Genomic DNA, 23,265 nt, shown 5'->3' on the forward strand with positions numbered 1-23,265 from the left:
TTTATAATAAAAATAACTATATCATACAATTTGATGTATTATGTAAAATCATGTCAATACCTTTTTGCATTAATTTCATGAGGTACCCTCTTGCTTCTTGTCATTAATCAAACGGTTGAAAATTCCAAATCTTTTGGTCTAACAATTTAATCCAAGTTTAAGCTTAGGTTTTCATGATTATGCCCATCTTCCAACACATTTCTTTCATTTAAACCAATAGAACATACTGTTCCTTTAAAAAAACAAAATAGAACATACTACATTCAGGCAATTAATTATTAATAATATTTGAGTCATCAAAACAGAAATTGGATTTCAGAACAAATTTTAGTCCAATTATGAAGATAAATGCTTCATATGAGTCATAATTTCTCTCTTTTCTTGATCAAGTGTTATAAAAATTGTCGTATTACTGTACTTTTTTTTTTTGATTATATATTATTGGAGTGATGCTATTATAAAGTTTAAATAGACATGTTTTACACAAATCTTTTGTAAAAAAGTTCTGTTACATATAATTATTTTTACATATTTTTTATACATTATATTAATGTAATTGACTAAAGTAATTATTTTATATGAAAAAATGGCACAGTTAACCACATTAGTGGAGTGTATAAAAAATATGCAAAACTTACTGTATATTAAATTTTTATTTATTTTAGGTTAGGTTTTGGTATTGAGGTATGTTGTGAATAGTAGTGAAAAAGTAGATGAAAAGTAATAATAAAATATTAAATAATAATAAAAAGTAATAAATAATAATAAAAAATAAAAAATAATAGAGAAGAATTATGAGAGTACCACCCAAACGAGGCCTTAAGACTTGCTATTGAATATTATTGACCATCGTGCCTCGTGGTTCAACCGGGCTTCAGTCAATATGCGGTCCATCTACTGTCTAGTATCTACTGCTACAATAATAGGGCCATAGCCGTTTTCTGGGTCGTTGCAATTCCTGCCTGCAATTCCTACAGTCCGTCCCTCCCCCTCTGCGGTTCACAGACCCATACTATCCAGCATTTCAAATCCTGCAGTTTCGAAGCTGCTTAATTTTACCTGCTCCAGCGTAAACCATTTCGCAAACCAGGAAATTTCGTTTTCTTAACTATTCTTTTGCTGGGAAGGTACAATTCTTTTTCCCAGCTAACTGGGAGGGCTAGGGTTTTGAAAGGTTCTCGGCTCGAAGTCGAGCTTGAGCGGTGGTGGTGAGATTTCGAAAAGTGTTTTCTTGTGAACCATCCGTAGCAAACATTAGATCGTAAGGAGCTTTCGAGAGGAAGCACCCGACTTACCGGTCTCGAATTCGAGGCTTGAGCGGTGGCGTCTTGCTGCTTTTAAGAGAAAATTTCAAGTGCTTTACGGTTCATTCTGATTTAATTCATTTACTGAACTAGAAGTCCCTTGTGTTTTTACACAACTCCAAACCCAGGGTTTTTATTTTTTGAAGCGTGGTTTTCATCCATTTCGGTTTGAAATTGAGCTTTGAATTGCTCGAGCGGGCCAAAACGGTAGTGATTTGGTTGTTGTACTGTGATGATTGATCATTCGAGGATGATATCGGTGCAATTGTAGATATTAGGGTTTTCGAGGCTTTTCTTGATAGTTACGATGGATATTGATGTGGTAGTGGAGGATGTTGCTTCTCTGGACCCTGAACTGTTGCAGCTTCCTGAGCTGTCGCCCGTCGCGTTCAAAGCCAGCCCACAGATTGCCGAGGACTTGTTTACCCAATGGCTCTCACTTCCGGAAACCGCCAGACTGGTATTCCTTGATTTGCGTACTTACTTTGATTATTGACTTTGTTCGTTTACGGCTTTGTTTGAGCCTTAATTGGCTTGTGGCTGGCCAGTTCGTGCTTTTTAGTGTCCGTGTTTGGATTTGGAGTTGCGAATTGATGATATGTCATTTTAGATTATTTTATTAGGTGAATTCGTAATGCGAACATAAGGATGTCTATAAGAGAAACGAATGAGCACCAAAAGGATTGGTAAAAATAGATAGATTAAAAATTTGATAGTTAGTTATCAAAAAGATTAGAATTTGACATTATAAAGAAAGAATATTAGGGAAAGAGGTTTGATTAACAGAATAGAAAGCTGTTGATATCATGGGGGATTTTCAGTTAGTATTGGAGTAATATACTTTGGTTCTTGTTAATGTGTGAAAGATATAAAAATATAAATCTGAACAAGTCTCGGAAAAAAGGGCACTGCCCCATAGTTTATATATAGTATTACTTCGTTTTATGTTGTTTGGTGTCACTTCACTTGCAGCTGATCATAACCTGGATATGTTTAAAACCAGAAAGCGAACAGGGGTGTGTGGAATGATCAATGGGTAATATCGGTTCAGTGCTATAAAGGGCATGCGCACACTCTGATTAATGAACGCCGTTAAAGTTTTGTGGTTATATTAAGAGATTTAAGGGAAATAGATTTAAGTAAATATTTCTCAACTCTAGGGAATTGACCATTTCCTTTTTCCTAAAAGTGTAATACACTATGCATCATTGGTGTGTCTCAAACAAGGTATATTGGTGCAAGACACCCTAGTTGGATATTTGTTGTATTCATTATGTCATTGTGGTAACTTGGTGTAAATTCTCCATATTCTTGGGGCCAAATATGGAAGTTTCTTATATGCATGTTTGTGTTTTTTTGGTATGTAGGCACATTTTTTTTTTTTTTTATAGGTAAAAGAGATTTTATTGATCCACTTAAATAGGCAAAACTCGAGTACACAGAGAGTATACAAGAAAGAGCCTAGTTACAAAACTAATGCTACTCATAGTAGCATAAAAGTCATTAAGACTTGTTCCATTTAGTACAATAGAAGATGCCCAAAGTAGTAAAGTATGAAAGAAAAAAGCCCTGAAACCCTCTGGAGAGTGTTTCCTGTTCTCAAAACATTGTCCATTTCTTTCGGTCCATGTGCACCACATTAAACATAGAGGTACCATCTTCTATATAGCTGCAATCTATCGATTGCCCCTTATTCCTCTCTAACAAAACAATAGATCGATCACTCTCCTAGGCATAGCCCATGCGATACCAAGTCTCGAGAGAATTTCATCCCACAATACCTTAATTACTTCGCAGTGAAGAAGAAGGTGGTCCACAGATTCACTATTGTGTTTGCACATGTAACACCAATCCATTATGTATAGTCCACGTTTTCTTAATTTGTCTATGGTCAGTATTTTATCATGAGAAGTCAGCCAGCCAAAGAAAGCAACCTTGAGAGGGGCATTGCTCTTCCAAATGCTCTTCCAAGGAAAAGCATTAGGGGAGTGAGTTGACAAGGCCTTGTAGTATGAACGAATTGAAAATTTCTTGTTACCAGTGCCTATCCAGCATAATCTGTCCTCCCCTCCTGCTCTTCATTTTAGCGCATATAACACTATAGAATTCAGTAATGTCTCCCACCTCCCAATCCTGAACAGCTCTAATGAACCTCACAGACCAATGAATGACATCCGTAGTACTGCACATATTATCAGCCACCAAGGAGCCCTGATCAGATGCAATCCTATAAAGAGAGGGTAAGGCTTTTTTCAGGGCGACATCCCCACACCAATTGTCATGCCAAAACCTGATTCACGTGCCCCTTCCCACCGAAAATCTGCAGTTACCTAGAAAATCAGCCCAAACATTCCGGATAAGTTTCCAAACTCCCACTCCATAAGCCCCTCTTACTTAGTGCACCAACCTCCCCAGACAGTCCCATATTTTGACCTCTAAGATCTTCCTCTAGAGAGCGTCTCCTTCAAGATGATAACGCCATAACCATTTTCCAAGGAGAGCCTTGTTCAAAGTTCTCAATTTTCTAAAGCCCAATCCTCCACAAGACAAGGCGGAGCATGCTTCATCCCATTTGATCAAATGGAATTTCTTTGCATCTTCTAACCCTCCCTATAAGAAATCACGAAAAATCTTCTCCAGTCTATACGCTAGCCTTGTAGGAATAGGGAATAAAGAAATGAAGTATGTTGGGAGATTAGATAACGTACTCTTAATAAGTGTGATTCTCCCCCTCTTAGACAAGTAAATTCTCTTTCACCTTGCTAGTTTGCCTTTAATTTTCTCAACAATCCCTTCCCACATTATCTTGGATTTATGAGGGGCCTCCAAGGGGAGTCCAAGATACTTCATAGGCAAGGATGAGATCTTGCAGCCCAATGTGGTAACCACCTCACTTTAAGTTATTGACCGATCCAACGGGAACTACTTCCGACTTGGATAAGTTAACCTTAAGGCCGGATATAACTTTGAAGCAGAGTAGGAGTGCTCTTAAGGAGCGAAACTGATCCAAATCCGGGTCACAAAAGATCAAAGTATCGTCGGCGAAAAGCAGATGGGAGACTGTCAAGCTTTCCTACGAAGAACCGTTCACCGAGAAATCTGAGATGAAACCCCCACCCACTGCTCCTTCCAGCATTTTGCTCAGCACATCCATGACTAGAAAAAATAGGAGTGGGGAGAGAGGATCCCTTTGTCTCAATCCTCGAGAATTGTTGAAGAAGCCTTCAAGAGTACCATTGACCAAAACTGAGAATCTGACTGTTGTAATACAGTGCTTTATCCACTGGCACTATCTTTCCCCAAAGTCGTACTGACCAAGGATATGCAACAAGAAATCCCAGTTCACATGATCAAATGCCTTTTCCATATCCAATTTACACAGGATGCCTGGAATGCTAGATCTAACTCTGCTCTCTAGGCATTTATTGGTGATAAGAACCGAGTCTAAAATTTGCCTTCTTTTCACAAAAGCATTTTGGGACTTTAAGATGATCTTCCCCATGACTTCGCTCAACCACTTCGTTAAAACTTTGGATATGATCTTGTAAACCCAACTTATCAAGCTTATGGGTCGGAAATCAGTCACTTCCACCAACCTTACCCTTTTTGGAATAAGAGCTATGAATGAGACATTAAGACTCTTCTAGAATTTCATAAAAGCATGAAATTCAATAAAATCCTTCATTAGATCCTCTTTAACAATGTCCCAATAGGTGTGAAAAAAAGCCATTGGAAAGCTATCTGGTCCTGGGGCTTTATCTTTGTTCATACCTTTTGATTGTTTTGGCCCGTCGTGCGTAAATGTCATTGTCCATACCTTTTCTGTTTTGAGTTGTCTTGCACCCCGTTTACCAAAAGTACTTACAGCATGAAACATCCTAATTTTAATTATATTTTCCATATTTATATAGTCATTGCCCCAAAAAGATGGGCATCAATTAGATGAAAATGTACAAACTTTTGAGGGAACAATTTTTTTATTTTTTTTAATCGGCACCAAGTGTCTAGGAACAACATCCCAACTAATCCTAGGGGTGCTTAGGCCATTAGTAAGGAGTTTCCCTCCAGTGCACATCGGGTAATTCAAGAGGAAAATTATCCACTCCGATAGCCCATTGAGATTGTTTGCATACAAAGGGATTTGAACCTTCGACCTAGGGGTAGCATAGCTCCAAGCCCAATGCCTTTATCTCTTGAGCCAACCTGTAGGGGTTCGGAACAATTTTAAATTCTATTGTTTTTTTATTTTGGTAGCGTAGAGCACTTACATTTATGCTATTTTAATGTCCTTCGCCCTAGAATTTACGTATAAAGAAACACATAACAAACCTGTACTGTTTTTTACATTGAAAATATTCCTTTAGTTGAGAAGCTTCTTTGAAGTTCAATTTTGTCTCATGACTAGTATTTTCCCAATTAGTGTCATTGTTTTCCTCCTCATTCTATTTCACCTTTCATCTGTTAATAAAAGTTATCTCAGCTAATTTTGTTTTTTGCTACTTTAATGTGAGTGCAGGTGAAGGAATCCCATTTTTCAATTCTTTCTGTACATCTTTAGTTCTCTCTGTACATCTTGTATTTGTACATTTCCATTCGATGATGGTAAACACCCTTTAGGGTGGTACGTGGCGGTTTTCACGACTGTGTTTTTGGGCTGTCTTGCATTTTATTTTCATTCTCGAGGAGGAGGGTAGCGGCTGGAGTAGGATGGGGGAGGTGCTGCGTGATTTCTCCTTTGGCAAGAGAATAGCTCACAACGACGGTATCTCGAAGAGGAAGGAGATGAAGGCTCAGCCATATCACCACTCCTACAGGGAGGCATTGTTGGTGGATTAGTCTCGTGGGTGTCATTTTGGGACTGATGGCTTGGAAGGGTAGAGAGGTGTTGTCAGACATGGCTCTGTCAGGGAGTCATGTCCAACTCAGTGGTAGGGGTTGTAGCAAACATGTAGGTGGCATGGTAGAGGGGGAGACTTTGAGTGTGTTGCGGGATGCCAAGGCTCAACTGAACATCTTGCAACAGAAAATAGACTAGTTAATAAGCAAGGAGATGGGCTCAGGCCAAGAGGTGGGCCTTGAACCTGTGGGGAATGAGTTACGGCTTATGCGGCATTTGCATTTTTCAACTGGCAGCAAACTTGATGGGCTTATATCTTTTCCTTTGACCCAGCCTGTTATCACAAGGCCTCAGGCTACCTCAGGGCCTCAACCCACCAGGCATAATAGGGTATGGAGAATCTGTAAGGAGGGAGTTCAACCCACCTCCAATAGTAACATCGCAGCTCTACCGGAGACGTTATCGGAGGCACTGCACCCAGCGCCGGTGGTTCAGATGCCGACGATGGTGGTAGAGCAAGTCTTACTATCGGAGAAAGCTGAGTTTCTGCTTTCGAATACCTTTTTCCATGACTCTTGTGCACAAAAATTGCCGATAGACACTGTAGAAGTACCACCTTCTCAAGCAGAGGCTTCCCATGTCTCTATCAAGTATCTTGAGATGCTTTCGGAAGATGGGGATGAGAGGAGGGTGGAGCTAGTGGAGGACAACTTCGTGGGGTTATCTTCGAGGCTTACAAAGGGCAATGATGACGAAGGGATGGTTCCTGATAGTTTAGTGGGCACGGTGGTAGAATGGCAAGAATTTGATTGGTTTTGGGGGGGGGGGGGGGGGGGGGGGGGAGGGGGCTCCTGATGTTGGGGATCCATTCGCACTAAACTGTCTGTTTCCAAATGACTTTGAGGTCTCTGACTGGGTATTTCAAAAGGTAAAGGACATTCAACATGTTGTGGTATGGAGTGTGTGGGTTATGAGGAGCAATTTCTGGCTCTTCTCACGACCATTGAGGCAGGTCATTCTCAGTCTAAGAAAATTGGTGCCAAGAAACAAAAGGAATTCAAGAGACTCAAATGTTCACTGAATGAGGGGTAGCTCAAGCCGTGAAAGGTCCAAAGGGAAGGGGATTGTGTTTCCTTTATGAAGCCAAAAATCCTGTCTTGGAATGTTTGTGGGCTGAATGAGGTTAACAAGCGTCTTCGCATAAGAAAACCGCTTTGGGATTGGAGGGCAGACATTGTTTGTTTACAAGAAACCAAGCTCAAATTGATAACCAGAAAATTAGTGAGAAGTGTGTGGGGTTGCCCGTATGCAGATTGGGTTTATCTGGCTTCGAATGGGGCATCGGGTGGTAATCTTGTGATGTGGGATAAAATAGTGGTGGAGAAAATGGAAGACTTTGTAGGGGAATTCACAGTGGCCTGTTCCTTTAAAATGGTGGAGGATAATTTCTTGTGGGCTTTTGCAGGCATTTATGGACCAAATGTTGACAGCACCAGAAGACTTTTGTGGGATAAACTCACTGGTATTCATAGCTGGTGGGACCTCTAGTGGTGCATTGGTGGCGACTTTAAGATCATAAGGTTCCCCAGCGAAAGATCTGGAGATAGTTGTCTATGCCCAGCCATGATAGAATTTTCGGATTGTATCTTTGATTTGAATATGGTGGATCTTCTGCTTATAGGTAGGCCTTTTATTAGGTCTAATAGTCAAACGTGGTCTCAACTGGACAGATTCCTAATATCGCCGGATTGAGAAATTCATTATCTGGAGGTGTGTTAGAAGAGCCTTTGCTTGGATCATTCTCCCCTATTGTTGGATGGTGGCGGTATTCATGGAGGGCGTCGGTATTTTAAGTTTGAAAATATGTGGCTTAAAAGTGAAGGCTTCATGGACAAGGTAAGGCATTGGTTGTCATCCTATCAATTCTATGGTACCCCATCCCACATACTTGCATGCAAGCTAAAAGCTTTAAAGAATGATTTAAAACTTTGGGACTGTCAAACCTTTGGAAATATAGGGGAGCAAAAGAAAACCATGATGGAGGAGTTACAGAATCTTGAGAGGATTACTGAGGATAGACTTGTCACCATAGATGATACTTTCCATAAAACTAAATTGGCATCAGAGTTGGAGAGAGTAATTTCTTTAGAGGAGATCTCTTGGCGGTAGAAGTCAAGAGCACTTTTGTTGAAAGAAGGGGATCGAAGTAAAAAGTTCTTCCATAGAGTGCCTAATTCTCATAGGAGAACTACTACCGTTGAGATGCTGAAAATCAATGGTATATAATGCACGGAGGCCCTAGTGATTTGGTAACATGTGGTGAACTTCTTTGAACCCCTTTTTACAGAACAAGAGGGGTGGAGGTAAAAAATAGATGGACTGGGTTTCGATTCTATTGAGCCACAGACAACATCTTGGTTGGAAAGAGCTTTTGAGGAAGAGGAGGTTTATAAGGTGGTAAGAAGAATGGTGAAAGAAAAAGCACAAGGTCCATATGGCTTTTCTAAGGGGTTCTTTCAAACATGTTGGGAGGGAGTGAAAGAGGACATTATGAATGTGTTCCAAGAATTATTCTTGGTTGGGAAGTTCAAGAAAAGCCTGAATGCTACTTTTATTGCTTTGATCCCAGAGAGAAGGTTAGAGCATCGGAAGTGAAGGATTTTAGACCCATTAGCCTAATTAATGGGATGTACAAAATCATTTTCAAGGTGCTTGCTAACAAGTTAGGGGAGGGTCATGGGTAAGATAATCTCGAAGCCACAAAATGCCTTTGTAAGGGGTTGCCAAATCCAAGATTCTGTTCTAATAGCCAATGAGTGCGTGGATAGTAGATTAAAGTCTGGTCTTGCAGGGATTATCTGTAAGCTAGATATGGAGAAGTCATATGATCATGTAAACTGGGACTTCTTTCTTTACTTGTTAAAGAGATGTGGCTTTGGGAAAAAATGGTGTACGTGGATCAAGTGGTGCATTTCAACGGCAAGATTTTCTGTTTTGATTAATGGCAGCTAGATGGTTTTTTCAACAGCTCTCGTGGCTTAAGACAGGGAGATCCCCTATTCCCACTTCTCTTTGTTGTTATTAGGACTTGGAGGCCTTGAATAGGATGACATCGACGGTGGTTAGAGATAGTTTTATGGCTGGTTTTTCAGTAGGTAACCCGAATAGGGACCTTATCTTGATCTCCCATTTACTTTATGCAAATGACACTCTAATTTTCTGTGAGGCAGAGCAAGACTAGATTAGGGCTCCAAAGCTGCTTTTGCTATGTTTTGAAGAAGTATCAGGGCTGAGAGTAAACTTTGACAAATCAGAGTTAGTGCCAGTTGGGAGTGTCAGTATCACTCGGCTTTTGGCCAGCACACTTGGGTGTAAGGTTGCTTCTCTTCCTATGAAATTTTTGAGATTGCTGTTGGGGGTTGCCTCACAGGCTTTATCTATTTGGGACACAGTTATTGAAAAGATAGAACGAAGATTGACAGGGGGGAAAAGAATGTACCTGTCTAAAGGAGGCCGGGTGACTCTAATGAAGAGTACTCTCTCTAACTTACCAACTTATTTTTTGTCTTTATTTCCAATTCCAACTTGTATGGTGGCCCGGATTGAAAAACTCTATCATGAATTCTTATGGAGTGGGGTGGGGGACGAATTCAAGTTTCAGCTAGTTAGCTGGGACAAGGTTTGTAGGCCAATTCCTTTAGGTGGGTTGGGGATAAAGAACTTGAGAACGTTTAATTGGGCCCTACTAGGGAAGTGGCTTTGGAGATATAATATGGAACTAGAAGCCCTTTGGAAACTGGTGGTTGATTGTAAACATGGTAGCTTTTTTTTTTTTTTTTTTGGGGGGGGGGGGGGGGGAGTTGGTGTTCTAGAGAGGGGAATGGGACTTATGGTGTGGGGGTTTGGAAGCACTAAGACGAGGGTGGGGAATGTTCACTTGCCATACTAAACTTGTGGTGGGGGAGGGTACTATTATAAAATTTTGGAGGGACATTTGGTGTGGGGAGGAGGCTCTGAAGGACTCTTTTCAATCCGTTTTTCAAGTGACATGTAACCAAGAAGCTTTAGTGGCGGATCTCATGGTTCATTTAGGGGACCAAGTTCAATGAAATGTCACATTTAGTAAAGCAGCCCAAGATTGGGAAATAAACAATTTTGAGGCTCTTTTCAGCCTTGTCTATTCCGTGAGACTTAGTGGTTTTTGAGCCGATAAGTTGTGGTGGAAACCTACAGGTAAGGGTACTTTCTCTGTTTGCTCTTTCTATAAGTCCCTTACACTTAAGCCAAATTCTCACTTCCCATGGAGAAGATTGTGGAGGAATAAGGCGCCCCCCAAAGCACTTTTCTTCACTTGGACAATGGCCTTGGGTAAGATCTTGAAAATCGATAATCTGCTGAAGCGTCGGGTAAATATTCCATATTGGTGTTGTATTTGCAAGAAAGCTGGTGAAATAGTGGATCATCTCTTGCTACATTGTGAGACAACTAAAGTCGTGTGGAGCAAAGTGTTCAGCCAATTAGAATTAAACTGGGTGATGCTTGTTACAGTGGTTGAGTTATTGGTCAGCTGGACAATTCCAGGTGATGCTCCACAAATCAAAGTGGTGTGGAAGATGGTCCCATTTGTATTATGTGGTGCATATGGTGAGAATGTAATGAGAGGATATTTGAAGATAAGGAGCAGTCTTTAGAGGAGCTTTGATCTTTATTTTTCCATACTTTATTCCTTTGGGCTATAGCTATAGACTTTAATGGCCTAAATTTGCATGATTTTCTTGTTTCCAATATTACGAACTAGATAGGGTTTTTTCTCTTGTATACCAACTTGTGTACTTGGGCTTTGCCTATCCTAATTAATACTACCGTTTACTTATCAAAAAAAAAAAATGTGAGTGCAGGTGAGATCTCTTATGGATGATGCAAAGGCAGGTGCTTCCTGTAATGTCCTTGGGAACTCTTTTAATGTGAATACTGTCGGGGGTGCTTCATTGCCTTCCATGTTTCCAGCTGGCAATGCACCTCCACTTTCTCCTAGAAGTTCATCTGGCTCTCCACGCATATCAAAACAGAGAACCAGTCCTTCTTCTCTAGGTTCTCCTCTTAAATTGATTAGTGAACCAATGCGAGAAATCATACCTCAGGTTCATCTCACTTCTGACTTAGTTAAGATTTGGTCATAGATAAGATTTACTTATAAATATGGAGTCATGGACATTCTGGTTGTGTAATGTACTCAAATGGCATATTCAAGATGTTTCATAGATGAGGTTCAATTGTAAAAATGATGTTTGTATTGCTGTGCTTGCAGTTCTACTTCAAAAATGGCCGTCCACCGCCAAAGGATCTAAAAGAACAATGCCTGTCTAGAATTGAGGATCTTTTTAACAATCATATAGATGGGTTGCAAATACATGGTAAGTTGTTAATTTGTTAATTTTTTGTTCATCTGCTAAGATTCTTTTCTCATTCACCTCATTTTATTCCCCCTTGGCTGGTTATTCAGAGTTTAAATTGGTTACAAAGGAAATATGCAAGCTACCGTCATTTTTCTCCTCTTCGCTTTTCAGAAAGATAGACACAGACTGCACTGGGATAGTGACCAGGTTTGCACTTACGTGTTTTCAGAGAAATAATTATATCTAAAAGACATGAGATCTTGACTTATAGATCGAGAAGATGCTCCTCCAGAACTTTTTCTCATGTCTTCTTGTTTGCCAATTAAGTTCATTACTCTCTCTCTCAATCTCTCTTTAGATTTTTTTGATAGGTAAATCTCTCTTAGATGCAATGAGGTTAATTTATTTTTACTCATTTCCACTGATATACTAGTAGTATTTGTTTTTTTTTTTTTTTTTCCCCTCTTTGTTTATCTGCTTCTAGTGAGTCTCAGTTAATTCTATGGTTAAATGTAACTTACAAATGACATCCACTCCCATAAATATATGATAACTGTAAAATATACCTGTCTGATTTTTTTTAAAAAAAAGCATTTTTATCGAGCCATTTGTTTTTTGACCCTGTTGTCAGAATTACAGCTGTGTGATGATAATAATAACAATAATAATAGTCTTCAGACTAGCCACTGAAAAGAGAAGCATGGACCATCTATAGATAACGCGATAGCTAAGTTTGCAAGTTATTTGAATTTATGCAATGGTGATGCGAGTGGCATGAAGCATTCGTAATGTCTTTTGGATATCATGTGGAACAATTCTTGTAAAAAAAATAAAATAAAAAATGCGGAACAATTCTTCTTAATTTTTTTTTTTTTTTTTTTTTTTGGTGTCATGTGTAACAATTCTATGCATTAAGGAATAATTTTTAGATTTCATTATCCTTGGATGAAATGTAAAGAATATGCATTGTACTTAACCTTTTTTCAGTAACAAATAACAATACAACCCAAGGGATTCCAATAATAAGAATTACGAATATGGGTAAACTTTTTTTGCTTATAAGACCAATGCTCTGCAATGTGAATTGTTTGTTATTGATCACCAGTGAGGCTTAATTGGTTGGAAGAGAAATATCAGTTCACTACTTGCTGTTGGAATTTTTTTCAGCTAGCAAGAGTTCAGGGAATTCCTATATATATAAAAAAAAGAGTGAGAGTCAAGTAAATTTTGGTAATCCCTGTCACTGTTGGAGGTTGGCCGAGGTTACTTGTGGTCTTATTTTGTTAATGGGCGAATCGAATTGATTTGTCGGGCCTTTTGGCTTGATTTCTAAAATAGTTTCCAAATTATAAATACTATCCATGTTAAACTTTTCCCTGAGCGACTTTGTTGTACACATCTCGAAAGTGAAATGTGCATCTTAAAATTTTTAATGAAATGATTATTACTTATATAATATACGAATAAAAAAATCCTTAGTCTAAATATCATAGATCTAACTCAATTTGCATTAGCCGTCTTTTGTTTAATAGAATACTTAAGAGTAATTTAGTTTATTGAAAACATGACTTTTTTTTATGGGTAAACACAACTTTATTGATGAGAATGAAATAGGGGTTACCCAAGTGCATAGGGATTATACAAACGAAAACACCTAATTACGTTCTAGGCACCAGAAAAAGAAGCAAGAAAATCATGAGCACTAGCTCCATCGAGTAGAATAGCAGAAAACCAAAGCAATAAAGTGTGCATAAAAAGATTTTGAAGTTCCTCCAAAGTGCATTCCCTATCTTCAAAACATCAAATATTCCTTTCAAGCCAAATACAGCACATAAGACACAAATGAATCATTCTCCAAACCGCAGCCACCAGGGGACAAACTTGAAGACTTCCTTTCTCCTCTCTTCTTTTCTTTCTTTCTTTTTTCTTTTGTGCGAACCTCCCATTTATGGGTCCTATTCACAGAATCTGAACGGTACTGGTTGGTTGCTCTCTTCATTTGTTTTAAACACAAAGCTTAATCCACCCCCTCCCCCCCCCCCCCCCCCCCCCCCCCCGGCCCCGGCCCCAGTCACCCATAACACATTGACCGCAGCCTTAAACCCCTACTTTTTGCTACCATCCAGCAAGATTCAGTGACTTTCATTTGTGATTTCTTGAGATTTCTTTCCTCCAAGCCATGTGTTCTATTTGTATCCAGATACTAAACTCAAATCTTTCCTCCTACAATCCTGAGTTCTATCATGGCAGGTTTCTCAAAAGCCTCCTCACCAAATATATTGAGGTAGGTTTTCAAATGTCCCGTGTTAGTTGGGACGATGTTACACTAGGGTTCATTTGCAAAATGTATATCACCCTAGGTCAACGTCTGGGTTTCACCCATTGTGCATGTGGATTTCTGGGGTAGGGAATCTTTTATTTTTTGAAATTAAAAAAAGAAACAATCTACACTAACAAGGCTGCAATATCCATCAAAGAAGAGAAATACTTGGTTCACAAAGATATCTCACAAAAGTAAAGCCGGATACTAACATGCCTTATGGTCGATGCTTTGAAGATAAGGAACACTTGGTGGATGAACTCATATGTTTTTTCTTAATACCTTATTTTAGTGGGCTTCGGCTATTGCTTTTAATGGAATTAGTTCCCATGATTTTCTTGTTTCTTTTTCTAGTTCTTGACTTGTAGCTAGGTTCAGTTTCTGTATATTCCTGTGTACTTGGCTTTGCCTTGCTACTTATCTCGCTAAATTTTCTTATTCATCAAACATTAAAAAAGTATATCTAAAGTATCACATCTAGCCACATTAGTTTGTGAGATCTCTGTGAGCCTAGCACTTATCCCAAAGAAAAAGGAAACTAAACCATAATTTCCTGTTATGATTGTGTTTTTCATTCTTTATTCTGCTGCAATTTCTGGCCCAAAAGTGAAAAAAAAAAAAAAACTACTGCTCAGTTGTGGAGTCAGGTGGTTGCGTTATATTGACTGAACATTTGTGCTTATTTTGGGAAGAAATTACATTATCTGGTTGCATAATAATAACCTATTGAAGCATCTTGATCGATTTTGTTGAGTGTCCCTGCATCTTTGAATACGTGCTTGCATCATGTATGGTTAAGTAGTTTTCTTCTTTGTAGGGATGGATTTATTAAATATTGGGTTTTTGGCAATATGCTGACAATGGATACAGCAGCTAAAATATTCAAAATTCTTAGGCAGCCGGAATGTAAATACCTTACTCAGGTTTGTTTTTCGTACTATTCCTCTGTGTAAATGGTTGACACCAAATTGCCTTTTGATTTATTTTAAGGACCATTTTTTTGTGTCTATGCCCAAAATTTATCTTCTTATTCTTTTCTTCAAATTATGTTTTTATTTGTGGGACTTGGACACAGGTAGACTTCAAACCTGTTCTTCTAGAGCTTTTGGCAACCCATCCTGGGTTGGAATTCTTACGAAGTACTCCTGAATTTCAAGAAAGATATGGTATGCTTGGAATTTTTTTTTAATTTTTCCATATGATTGATTTGTTTTATATTTCCATTTACCGATATCTAGCTTTTGGTTTTGCATTTGAGACTGTACCAGTGGTTGATTCAAAACTGGTTCAACTTCAAGAGGTAATTGATCATGTCAATTGGAAATTTCAGAAGTGGGTCCACATTGGGTAGCATGCGTTGCTCTAGATAGACATTTAGACTGAGGGGTTTGATATTGTATTTGTCCAAGCAAAAGAGAAAAGGCTTTACAACTAGAGTTGATATTTTACAGATTAAATAAGATTTTTTTTTTATTGGCACCGGGTGTTCGAAAACAACGTCCCGGCTAGTCCCGAGGGTGCACAGGCCCTCAATAAGGAGTTTCCTGCAAGTGCATCTCGGGTAATTCAAGGGAAACATCCCCCATTTGGATGGCCCCTAGAGATTATTTGCACCTAAGAGGATTCAAACCTTAGGCCTTGGAGGAAGCATATCACCAAGACCAAGGTCTTTACCACTTGAGCCAACCCCTAGGGGTTTTAAATAAGAAAATAGAGTTCAAGATTGATGGTTCCTTCCGCTTAAAGTTATTCAAACACCATTGCCTCCTCCATCTTTCCAATAGGTTTCTAGTACAAAATTAATTTTGCCTCCTTGATCTGTTTGCGTGATTGTACAGGTGTGCTCAGTTCCATGCAGCCGGAATACATGATCTGATGGCAACTTCAATCACCATCTTATGCAATTCATTGCAAACCTTTTCTCATTTGATTTTATTAAGGCTCATAATCTGGGGCGTTGTCTCATTTCATATATAAAAGAAGTGAAGTACTTGTTTTGGAAGGACTTAAAGCAATTATTTTGTACAAGCCTTTCTTTCACAAGACTGGTGGGACAAAAATAAGTGAAGTACACTATCCTCAGCTGTTTTAGGAATGAGGGCTATGAAGGTGGCATTAAGGCTTTCCATAAACTTACAATTAGTGTGAAACTTCTGAAATACCCTTAATTGTTTTTATAAGAGTAAAACTTTATTGATAGAAAAAAGTATAGCCCAAGTACACAGGAAGAATACATAAAATACACCTAGCAACCACTAAGCACTAAATATGGATGCAAGCAAATTATGAAGACTATCCCCATTACAAACAATGACAGAAGCCCAAGAAACTAGAGTGTTAAAAAAAGAGAATCTCTTCAACTTGTCCAAGGAATGCCCGGTCTTTGAAGCATCTACTATTTCTCTCCATCCATAGACACCACATAATGCAATGAGGAATCATTTTCCACGCAAGAGCAATGTGAACGTTACCTACACCTAAGGCCTTTTTCAACACTTAAAAATATTTACATCCCTTCTAGGCATAACCCATGTCACATTGGTCTGGATGAAGATATCAACCCACATAAACCTGCCCACCTCCCAATCTGACAAAGATCCACAATATCCCCATTTTTCTTACACAAGTAGCACCAATCCATGATGATAAGACCTTGTTTTCCCAAATTGTCAATAGTGAGAATTTTCCCAAGGGAAGCAGTCCAACTGAAAAAAGCAATCTTAGGAGGTACCTTGTATCTCCAATTACTTTTCCTAGGAATGTGGTTACTATGATGACACGAAAGAACCTTGTAAAAAAATTGCACTGTGAATCTTCTACTTCCAACTGGAGTCCATATAATCTTGTCCTCCCTGACATTACCAATATTCATAGCATTAGAGCTGAAAAACCAATCAATTAGTGCAATTCCGACCCAAACCGACACTGACTGACCACCCATTTTGAGCAGAGTAGCCCAAAGCAACCAATATCGACCGAAGGGAGGGTAGTTTGGTAGAGAACCGACCAGTCCCACGTCAGTCCGGCTGCAGTCAGTTCATCAGTTTTGGCCATCAGCGATAGCAACAAGGGATGGCTTGTGAGCCAAAAAATATTAAAATTTAATATTCAAACTTACCGGGATGGCAGGACGTGAGGAGCAACTCGTGGGACTACTGGTCTGCAGTTCTGGGCCACCAATGGAATGGCAGTTTGAGGGAGGGAGGGCTTAAGCCCTAACCAAAATGATGCTGTTTGGTTTATTAAGCCAAATGGCATTGTTTCACTTGTGTTTTTTTTTTCTGAATCATATCAATAAAACGACGCCGTAAGTTAAATGGCATTGTTTTATATAAGAATAAAATAGACAAATATATATATTATCCGTCGTTTCGTACAGGGTTCAAACTAGGACCTAACCGACCGATGTCGGTTTCTGCCTCATTGGACTGCTAATTGACCGTTTCTCCACCGGTTTTGACAGTTTCCAGCATCCACTAGCCGGTTTTATCGGTTACTGTTCACTCCTACGTAGCATACAGCAAACTGAAAAAATCAGCAAAGGTTTCAAGTTCCCAATCCCAAGCCGCTCTCATGAAGCAAACATTCAACTAGGTAGAGCCATTGGAGCGTTCCAACAAATCAGCGCCCATAGCCTCTTTATCACTTGCAATCCAAAAGAGAGTGGGGAAAGCACACTTAAGGCCCTCTCACACACCAAACATCATGCTAGAAATAAACACTAGAGCCCCAACCAATATTTTTTTAGAAATTTTTCCACAGCCCCACTTCACATGCCCCCTAACTTTGTTAGAACACTATCCCCCCTAACACTCCCATTCTTAGAATCAATAACAATTCTCCACAAAGCATCTCCCTCCCAATGATACCTCCACAACCAGGTCTAAAGTCTAAGGTTGGCTGGTTGTGGAGGTAAAGGCCTAGGGGTTGGCTCAAGTAGTAAAGGCCTTGGGCTAATGATACCTCCACAACCAGGTCTAAAGTCTAAGGTTGGCTGGTTGTGGAGGTAAAGGCCTAGGGGTTGGCTCAAGTAGTAAAGGCCTTGGGCTTGGAGGTATAGTCCCCCTAGGTCTAAGGTTCAAATTCCCTTGTGTGCAAACAATCTCTAGGGACCATCGGACTGAGGGATTTTTTCCTTGAATTACCCAAGGTGCACTTGTGGGAAACTCCTTGCAGAGAGCCTGTGCACCCCAGGATTAGTTGGGACATTGTTCCTAGACACCCGGTGAGAATAAAAAAAAAAAAAAAAAACGATACCTCCGCAACCACTTCCCCAAGAGGGCCCTTATTAAAGATCCTCAAATTCTGCACCCCCAAACTACCACAAGCTACTGGAGAACAAACTTTGTCCCAACTAACAAGATGGAACTTAGTTTCCTTCCTAATACCATCCGAAAGGAAAGCAGAGAATACCTTCTCAATGGAAGAAGCCACACCTGCAGGTAAAGGAAATAGAGAGATAGAAAGTATGTTGGGAGGTTAGAAAGAGTGTGTTTGATGATTCTAGCCCCTGTAGAGAAGTAAATTCTTTTCCATCTTGAAACAAAGTAAATTCTTCTTTTACATAATGTCTTCTTTAATAACATTCCAGCAAGCTTGAAACAAAGCCACAGTAAAACCACCAGGCTTGTCACTAATCATGTCTTTTATCACTTTGATATTTACCTGATTTGCTAGAAATTCGGTCGTCATAAATTGCAATCTGTTTATAGACACAAGTCTCTCTCTCTCTCTCTCTCTCTCTCTCAAAGACAACTATTAGATGAAAGTTTACTGATCTGTGGATATTCTGCCTTTTTTTTTTCATTTTGTTTTACTTTGTCATTATTTGGGGCTAAATAAACATTAATTAAGCTATTAACAGTATGGATCTTTTTAAGGGTTATTGCAGATTATGGTATTTTTTTTAATATTGCTTTTATTTCTTTTAGATGAAATTGGTAGTTATTTTTATTAACAAAGAAATTAAGCTTGCAATAGTCCACTGATATACTGCTATATAAACTTCTGTCTTAATGGCCCAGCTGAAACTGTCATATACCGAATGTTCTACTACATCAACAGATCAGGAAATGGCCTTCTTACTCTTAGAGAGCTGAAGCGAGGAAATCTAATTGCAGCAATGCAGCACGCAGATGAGGAAGAGGACATTAATAAAGTCATGAGGTTTTTGTATCGGGGGATTTATTTACATTAATTATTATTACCAGCCGAATAATTCTTACCTCGAGCCTTCACCATTTATATCCTGTGAAAGTTGATTCACTATGTTTTCTGTCATTTCAGAGCCTAAACCTTTATTTTCATGGAACAAAAATTATACGAGATTGACCTAGAAGAATGTGTTAATAGTTTGACTGGCTTACTAGATAGTTGATATGAAACCTCAGTTCACAATAGAGTATGTTGATAACGTTGGCTGGCTAAAAATATTTCTAGCAAATTAAGAAGAGTTAAATTTGGCTTTTTTCTTAGATGTAACAGTCAGAAATTGGAAAAATGCTTTTTCTTAGATGCAACAGTCGGAAATGGGAAAAATGCTTTCATCTTTCATCTCTAATTAATTGCAACGAATGTGACATGTTTTCTGTGTTTTTCAACCTGCTTTCAGGTTCTTCTCGTATGAACACTTTTACGTCATATACTGCAAGTTTTGGGAGCTTGATACAGACCATGACTTCTTGATAGATAAAGAGAACCTCATTAAATATGGTAATCATGCCCTTACCTACAGGATCGTTGATAGAATATTTTCACAGGTATTGTATTATAATGCTTTCCTTGGCCTTTGCAGAGTTTTAAATCAAATTAAGTTATACCCTTTAGTATGAGGATCATTTTCCCCAAAGAGGTTTCCTTGTGGTTGTGTTTATGCTTCAAATTCATCGTAGGTCCCAAGGAAGTTTACCAGTAAGGTTGAAGGGAAGATGGGTTATGAAGATTTTGTTTACTTCATGCTGTCAGAGGAAGATAAGTCATCTGAGCCTAGTCTAGAATATTGGTATGTTTTGCTTCATATATATGTTTTTCTTCCCCTCTTTTTAATAACTGGTATTCATACTATATAGTTGAAGTTGGTTCTCTAGTGAAGTCCTTAGGAAAGAAAACACTTTTAGGACAAGGAAAACAAGGACAGTCATAATAAGATATCTTATTTATTAAAAAATATTTAAATTTCGGGTAGGGAGATGCGGACCCCATATTCGTGTGGAAGGACAACAAAGGGGAAATGATTGAGATGTGGGAAGATAGGAGAGAGAAAGAAGCAAAGAGGTAAACAGAATTAAAAAATAAAGAGGCAGCCTGTTTGTTAGCTTAAGGATTTTGTAGCAAGTGTACATGGACTATGCCTAATGCTTTCATCAATACTGCTCTTGCTTACCTATCAAAAAAAGGATTTTGTATCGACTTCACATTTACTTTTGAACTGTCCTGTAAATAAGTATATCTTAAACTACTTATAAAAAAAAATAAGTATATCTTAAACTAAGGATTTTTTAACCCTTGACGGGTTGATTGATAATACGTATAGCCCTGGTTCGTTCGAAGTGTGAAAATGAGTATCATCATTTTCATTTATTCATAATAAAAATCAGAATATATTTGTCAATGCGTTCAGCATGCTCATTAGTCAGTAGAGCAGTATGCAACTTACTTTTGATTCTTTCTGCAATACAAGTTCCTTCTTGAGTGTTCCATTTTGCCTTGGAACAAGCCCCTGTGCATCTTTCATGCTTTCCGATGCACTACTCTTTGAAAGAAAAAATGAAAAGACTTGATTTACTGTAAATTTGACGTAGATGTGGATTGCAATGGAATTCACAGGTTCAAATGCATAGATTTGGATGGCAATGGAATTCTCACTCCCAATGAAATGCAATTCTTTTATGAGGAGCAGCTCCACCGTATGGAATGCATGGGCCTAGAACCAGTGCTATTTGGGGATATTCTGTGCCAAATTGTTGACATGATTGCACCAGAGGTCAAACCTTGCATCTTACCACATCTAGGATCTTCTCATTTTTACTTTTGAGAGATGGCTTCACTGTTACTGATACATTTTGCTTGCAGAGGGAAAATTATATTACACTACATGACTTGAAAGGTTGCAAGCTTTCAGGAAATGTTTTCAATATCCTTTTCAATCTTAATAAGTTCATGGCTTTTGAAAGCCGTGATCCATTTCTCATCCGTCAGGTAATCTTTACTGGCTTTCTTAGCCATTACCCAATTACATGTTGGGAATTGGATGGTACTAGTTTATCACTCTGCAATGACTACAGCCTCACGGGCATTTGTGGTTTAAGCAGGAACGTGAAGATCCGACTTTGACAGAGTGGGACCGCTTTGCACATAGAGAGTACATTAGGCTTTCAATGGAAGAAGATGGTGAAGATGTCTCTAATGGAAGTGTAGAAGTTTGGGACGAGTCACTTGAAGCTCCCTTTTGAGTTCAATGAGGTAAGTTTTGGCTACCTATCTCAACATAAAATTTGCAACTTTAGTGCCATGCTTCCAGTTAGCTATATGGTTGATTTCAATTTGGTGTATTTGAATACATTTCTGAAATGCCAACAAATTTTGAATTGACCAGCTTCTATGCAATGCTGATTGTGTAACAAAATAACTGTTTTTTGATCGGTAAACAGATTTTTATTAACCAAAAGAGTAGGCAATAGCCCAAGTATACAGGATGATTGCGTAACAACATAACTGGAACTGTTTTACATCTGAGGGGTTGGCTCAAGTGGCAAAGGCATTGGTTTTTTGGTGGTATGCGTCCTCCATGTCTAAAGTTCGAATTCTCTTGGGTGCGGTGCAAACAATTCCTAAGGGTCATCAGACTGGGGGTTTTTCCCTTAAATTATCCAACTTGCACTTACGGAAAACTTCTTACCGAGGGCCTGTGCACCCTCAAGATTAGTTGGGATGCTGTTCCTAGACACCCGGTACCATTAAAAAAAAAAAATCTGAGCTTTACACTTGACTAAAGGTTCCACCATAATTACTGATAAAAAAGGGGTTCCACCATAATTGAACTCATGGCACTGGTAGACTAGTCGAGGTTTTGTTTGTATGGATACAAATGAAAATGCTTGGTTAAAAATCAATTAAAATCACGGTTAGATGATCTAGGACTGTTTATTTTTAGGATTTTCCCTGGCAATTTCCTTACCCCACAAAGCAGAAAAAAGTGCCAAACCAAAAAATTTTGAAGGAAGATAGAAGAAAATGCAACTTCTACAGCGTATATATTGTCTTAGGTTTAGTCATTAACCAACTGTTTGAAGCTTAAAAGGGATATCATAAAGTGTTGGGTGATAACTTAAAAATTAGGCAAGGAACTTGATTTTTGAAGCAGACTGATTTCCCCAATGTTCTGGAGCTACAGATAGAACCTAAATGTTAGTACCTGAACTTCCTACTGCAAGATATAATGATGCTTATAGAGGTTGCTTATCTTGTTTTGGGTGACAGAAAATGTGCTTGAAGAATTTGCTTGTACTTGTATACGAGAGTTCCAGAAACAGAATTATGCTTCTCTTGTTCTATACTTCATCACTTCTCTTGTTATATACTTCATCATTCTTGAGTAAGCCTTTTGTGTTTCTACAGCTGCCTATATAAATGCCGTTGATGCTTCCTTGAGTCTGGCCACTGAATGAAGAAACTTTGGCAACTTGGAGATCCTCCTTGAATGAAATTTGCAAGGGACTGCAAACCTTATCAGCAATAAACTGAAGCGTGGTCATGGAGTTTTGACATGCATCTTGTCAAGTCGGCAAATAATACTTGCCTTCATGAAATTTAAGCTGCACTGAGGAGTATTAAATCGATTTACTTCTTTAGAATGAGAGGGTCGGTTGCTGCCCGCTTATTAGTCGTCCCCAGGTAACAATAGTTTATGCTATTGTTATAGAAGAAACTTATTTTTGTTTTCAAGAAAATAGGTCCAGTGCATGTTGCTTTATTATATCTTGCCTTTCTTCTTCAAGGCAAAGATGGCTGCTTGAAGCTTCTAGTGGTTCATATGATTTCTCAGATGCTCTATGTCGGTCACTCTGGTCTCTTCCTCTCTCCGATGCCTAGTTTCCACAGCTTGTTTATATGTTCTCTATTGGATTAATGTTGAAAAAGGGAATTATAGCAGAAGGAACTTTAGAAAGTGCAGATCATTATACAACAGTTTTTTGGTTGGAACTGTTGAAAGGTTGTAAATGTTTCCCAACAAATAAGTTTACCACATTCAAAAGTAGTGTTATTGATTGAAACATGTGAAGAATCAATCATTTATGTTATTCCTCACTCTCACTGCCCTTAAAGACGAGTTTTTCTTTTCGCCCTTGCTCTCCTAGGAAACCCCAAGAAATGAAACTAGAGAAATGTGGCTCTTTTATTGGTATGATT

The 23,265-nt window shown here is 38.7% G+C and overlaps 1 protein-coding gene across 3 annotated transcripts; it reads left to right on the top strand.

Annotated features, from left to right (window-relative positions):
- The first annotated feature begins 885 nt into the window (after window positions 1–885).
- On the top strand, window positions 886–23,163 carry LOC122306054 (serine/threonine protein phosphatase 2A regulatory subunit B''alpha-like). 3 transcript variants are annotated; one of them, XR_006241437.1, is made up of 14 exons: window positions 887–1,764; window positions 11,040–11,282; window positions 11,450–11,555; window positions 11,645–11,744; window positions 14,675–14,780; window positions 14,933–15,023; window positions 18,882–19,023; window positions 19,469–19,616; window positions 19,749–19,858; window positions 20,683–20,839; window positions 20,929–21,054; window positions 21,168–21,318; window positions 22,474–22,749; window positions 22,854–23,163. XR_006241437.1 is itself a non-coding variant. In XM_043118399.1 (13 exons), exons 1-12 carry the CDS (start codon window positions 1,612–1,614, stop codon window positions 21,306–21,308), a joined length of 1,623 nt encoding a protein of 540 aa, XP_042974333.1. In that variant the 5' UTR covers window positions 887–1,611; the 3' UTR covers window positions 21,309–21,318; window positions 22,474–23,163. The 3 variants fall into 3 exon arrangements, 2 of the variants coding, with proteins under 2 accessions (XP_042974334.1, XP_042974333.1); XM_043118399.1 differs by having other exon boundaries at window positions 22,474–23,163; XM_043118400.1 differs by lacking the exon at window positions 11,040–11,282 and having other exon boundaries at window positions 886–1,764; window positions 22,474–23,163.
- Window positions 23,164–23,265: the final 102 nt, after the last annotated feature.

The sequence above is a fragment of the Carya illinoinensis genome, chromosome 4, assembly GCF_018687715.1.
Source record: "Carya illinoinensis cultivar Pawnee chromosome 4, C.illinoinensisPawnee_v1, whole genome shotgun sequence".
In the NCBI taxonomy this organism is placed as follows: Eukaryota; Viridiplantae; Streptophyta; class Magnoliopsida; order Fagales; family Juglandaceae; genus Carya; species Carya illinoinensis.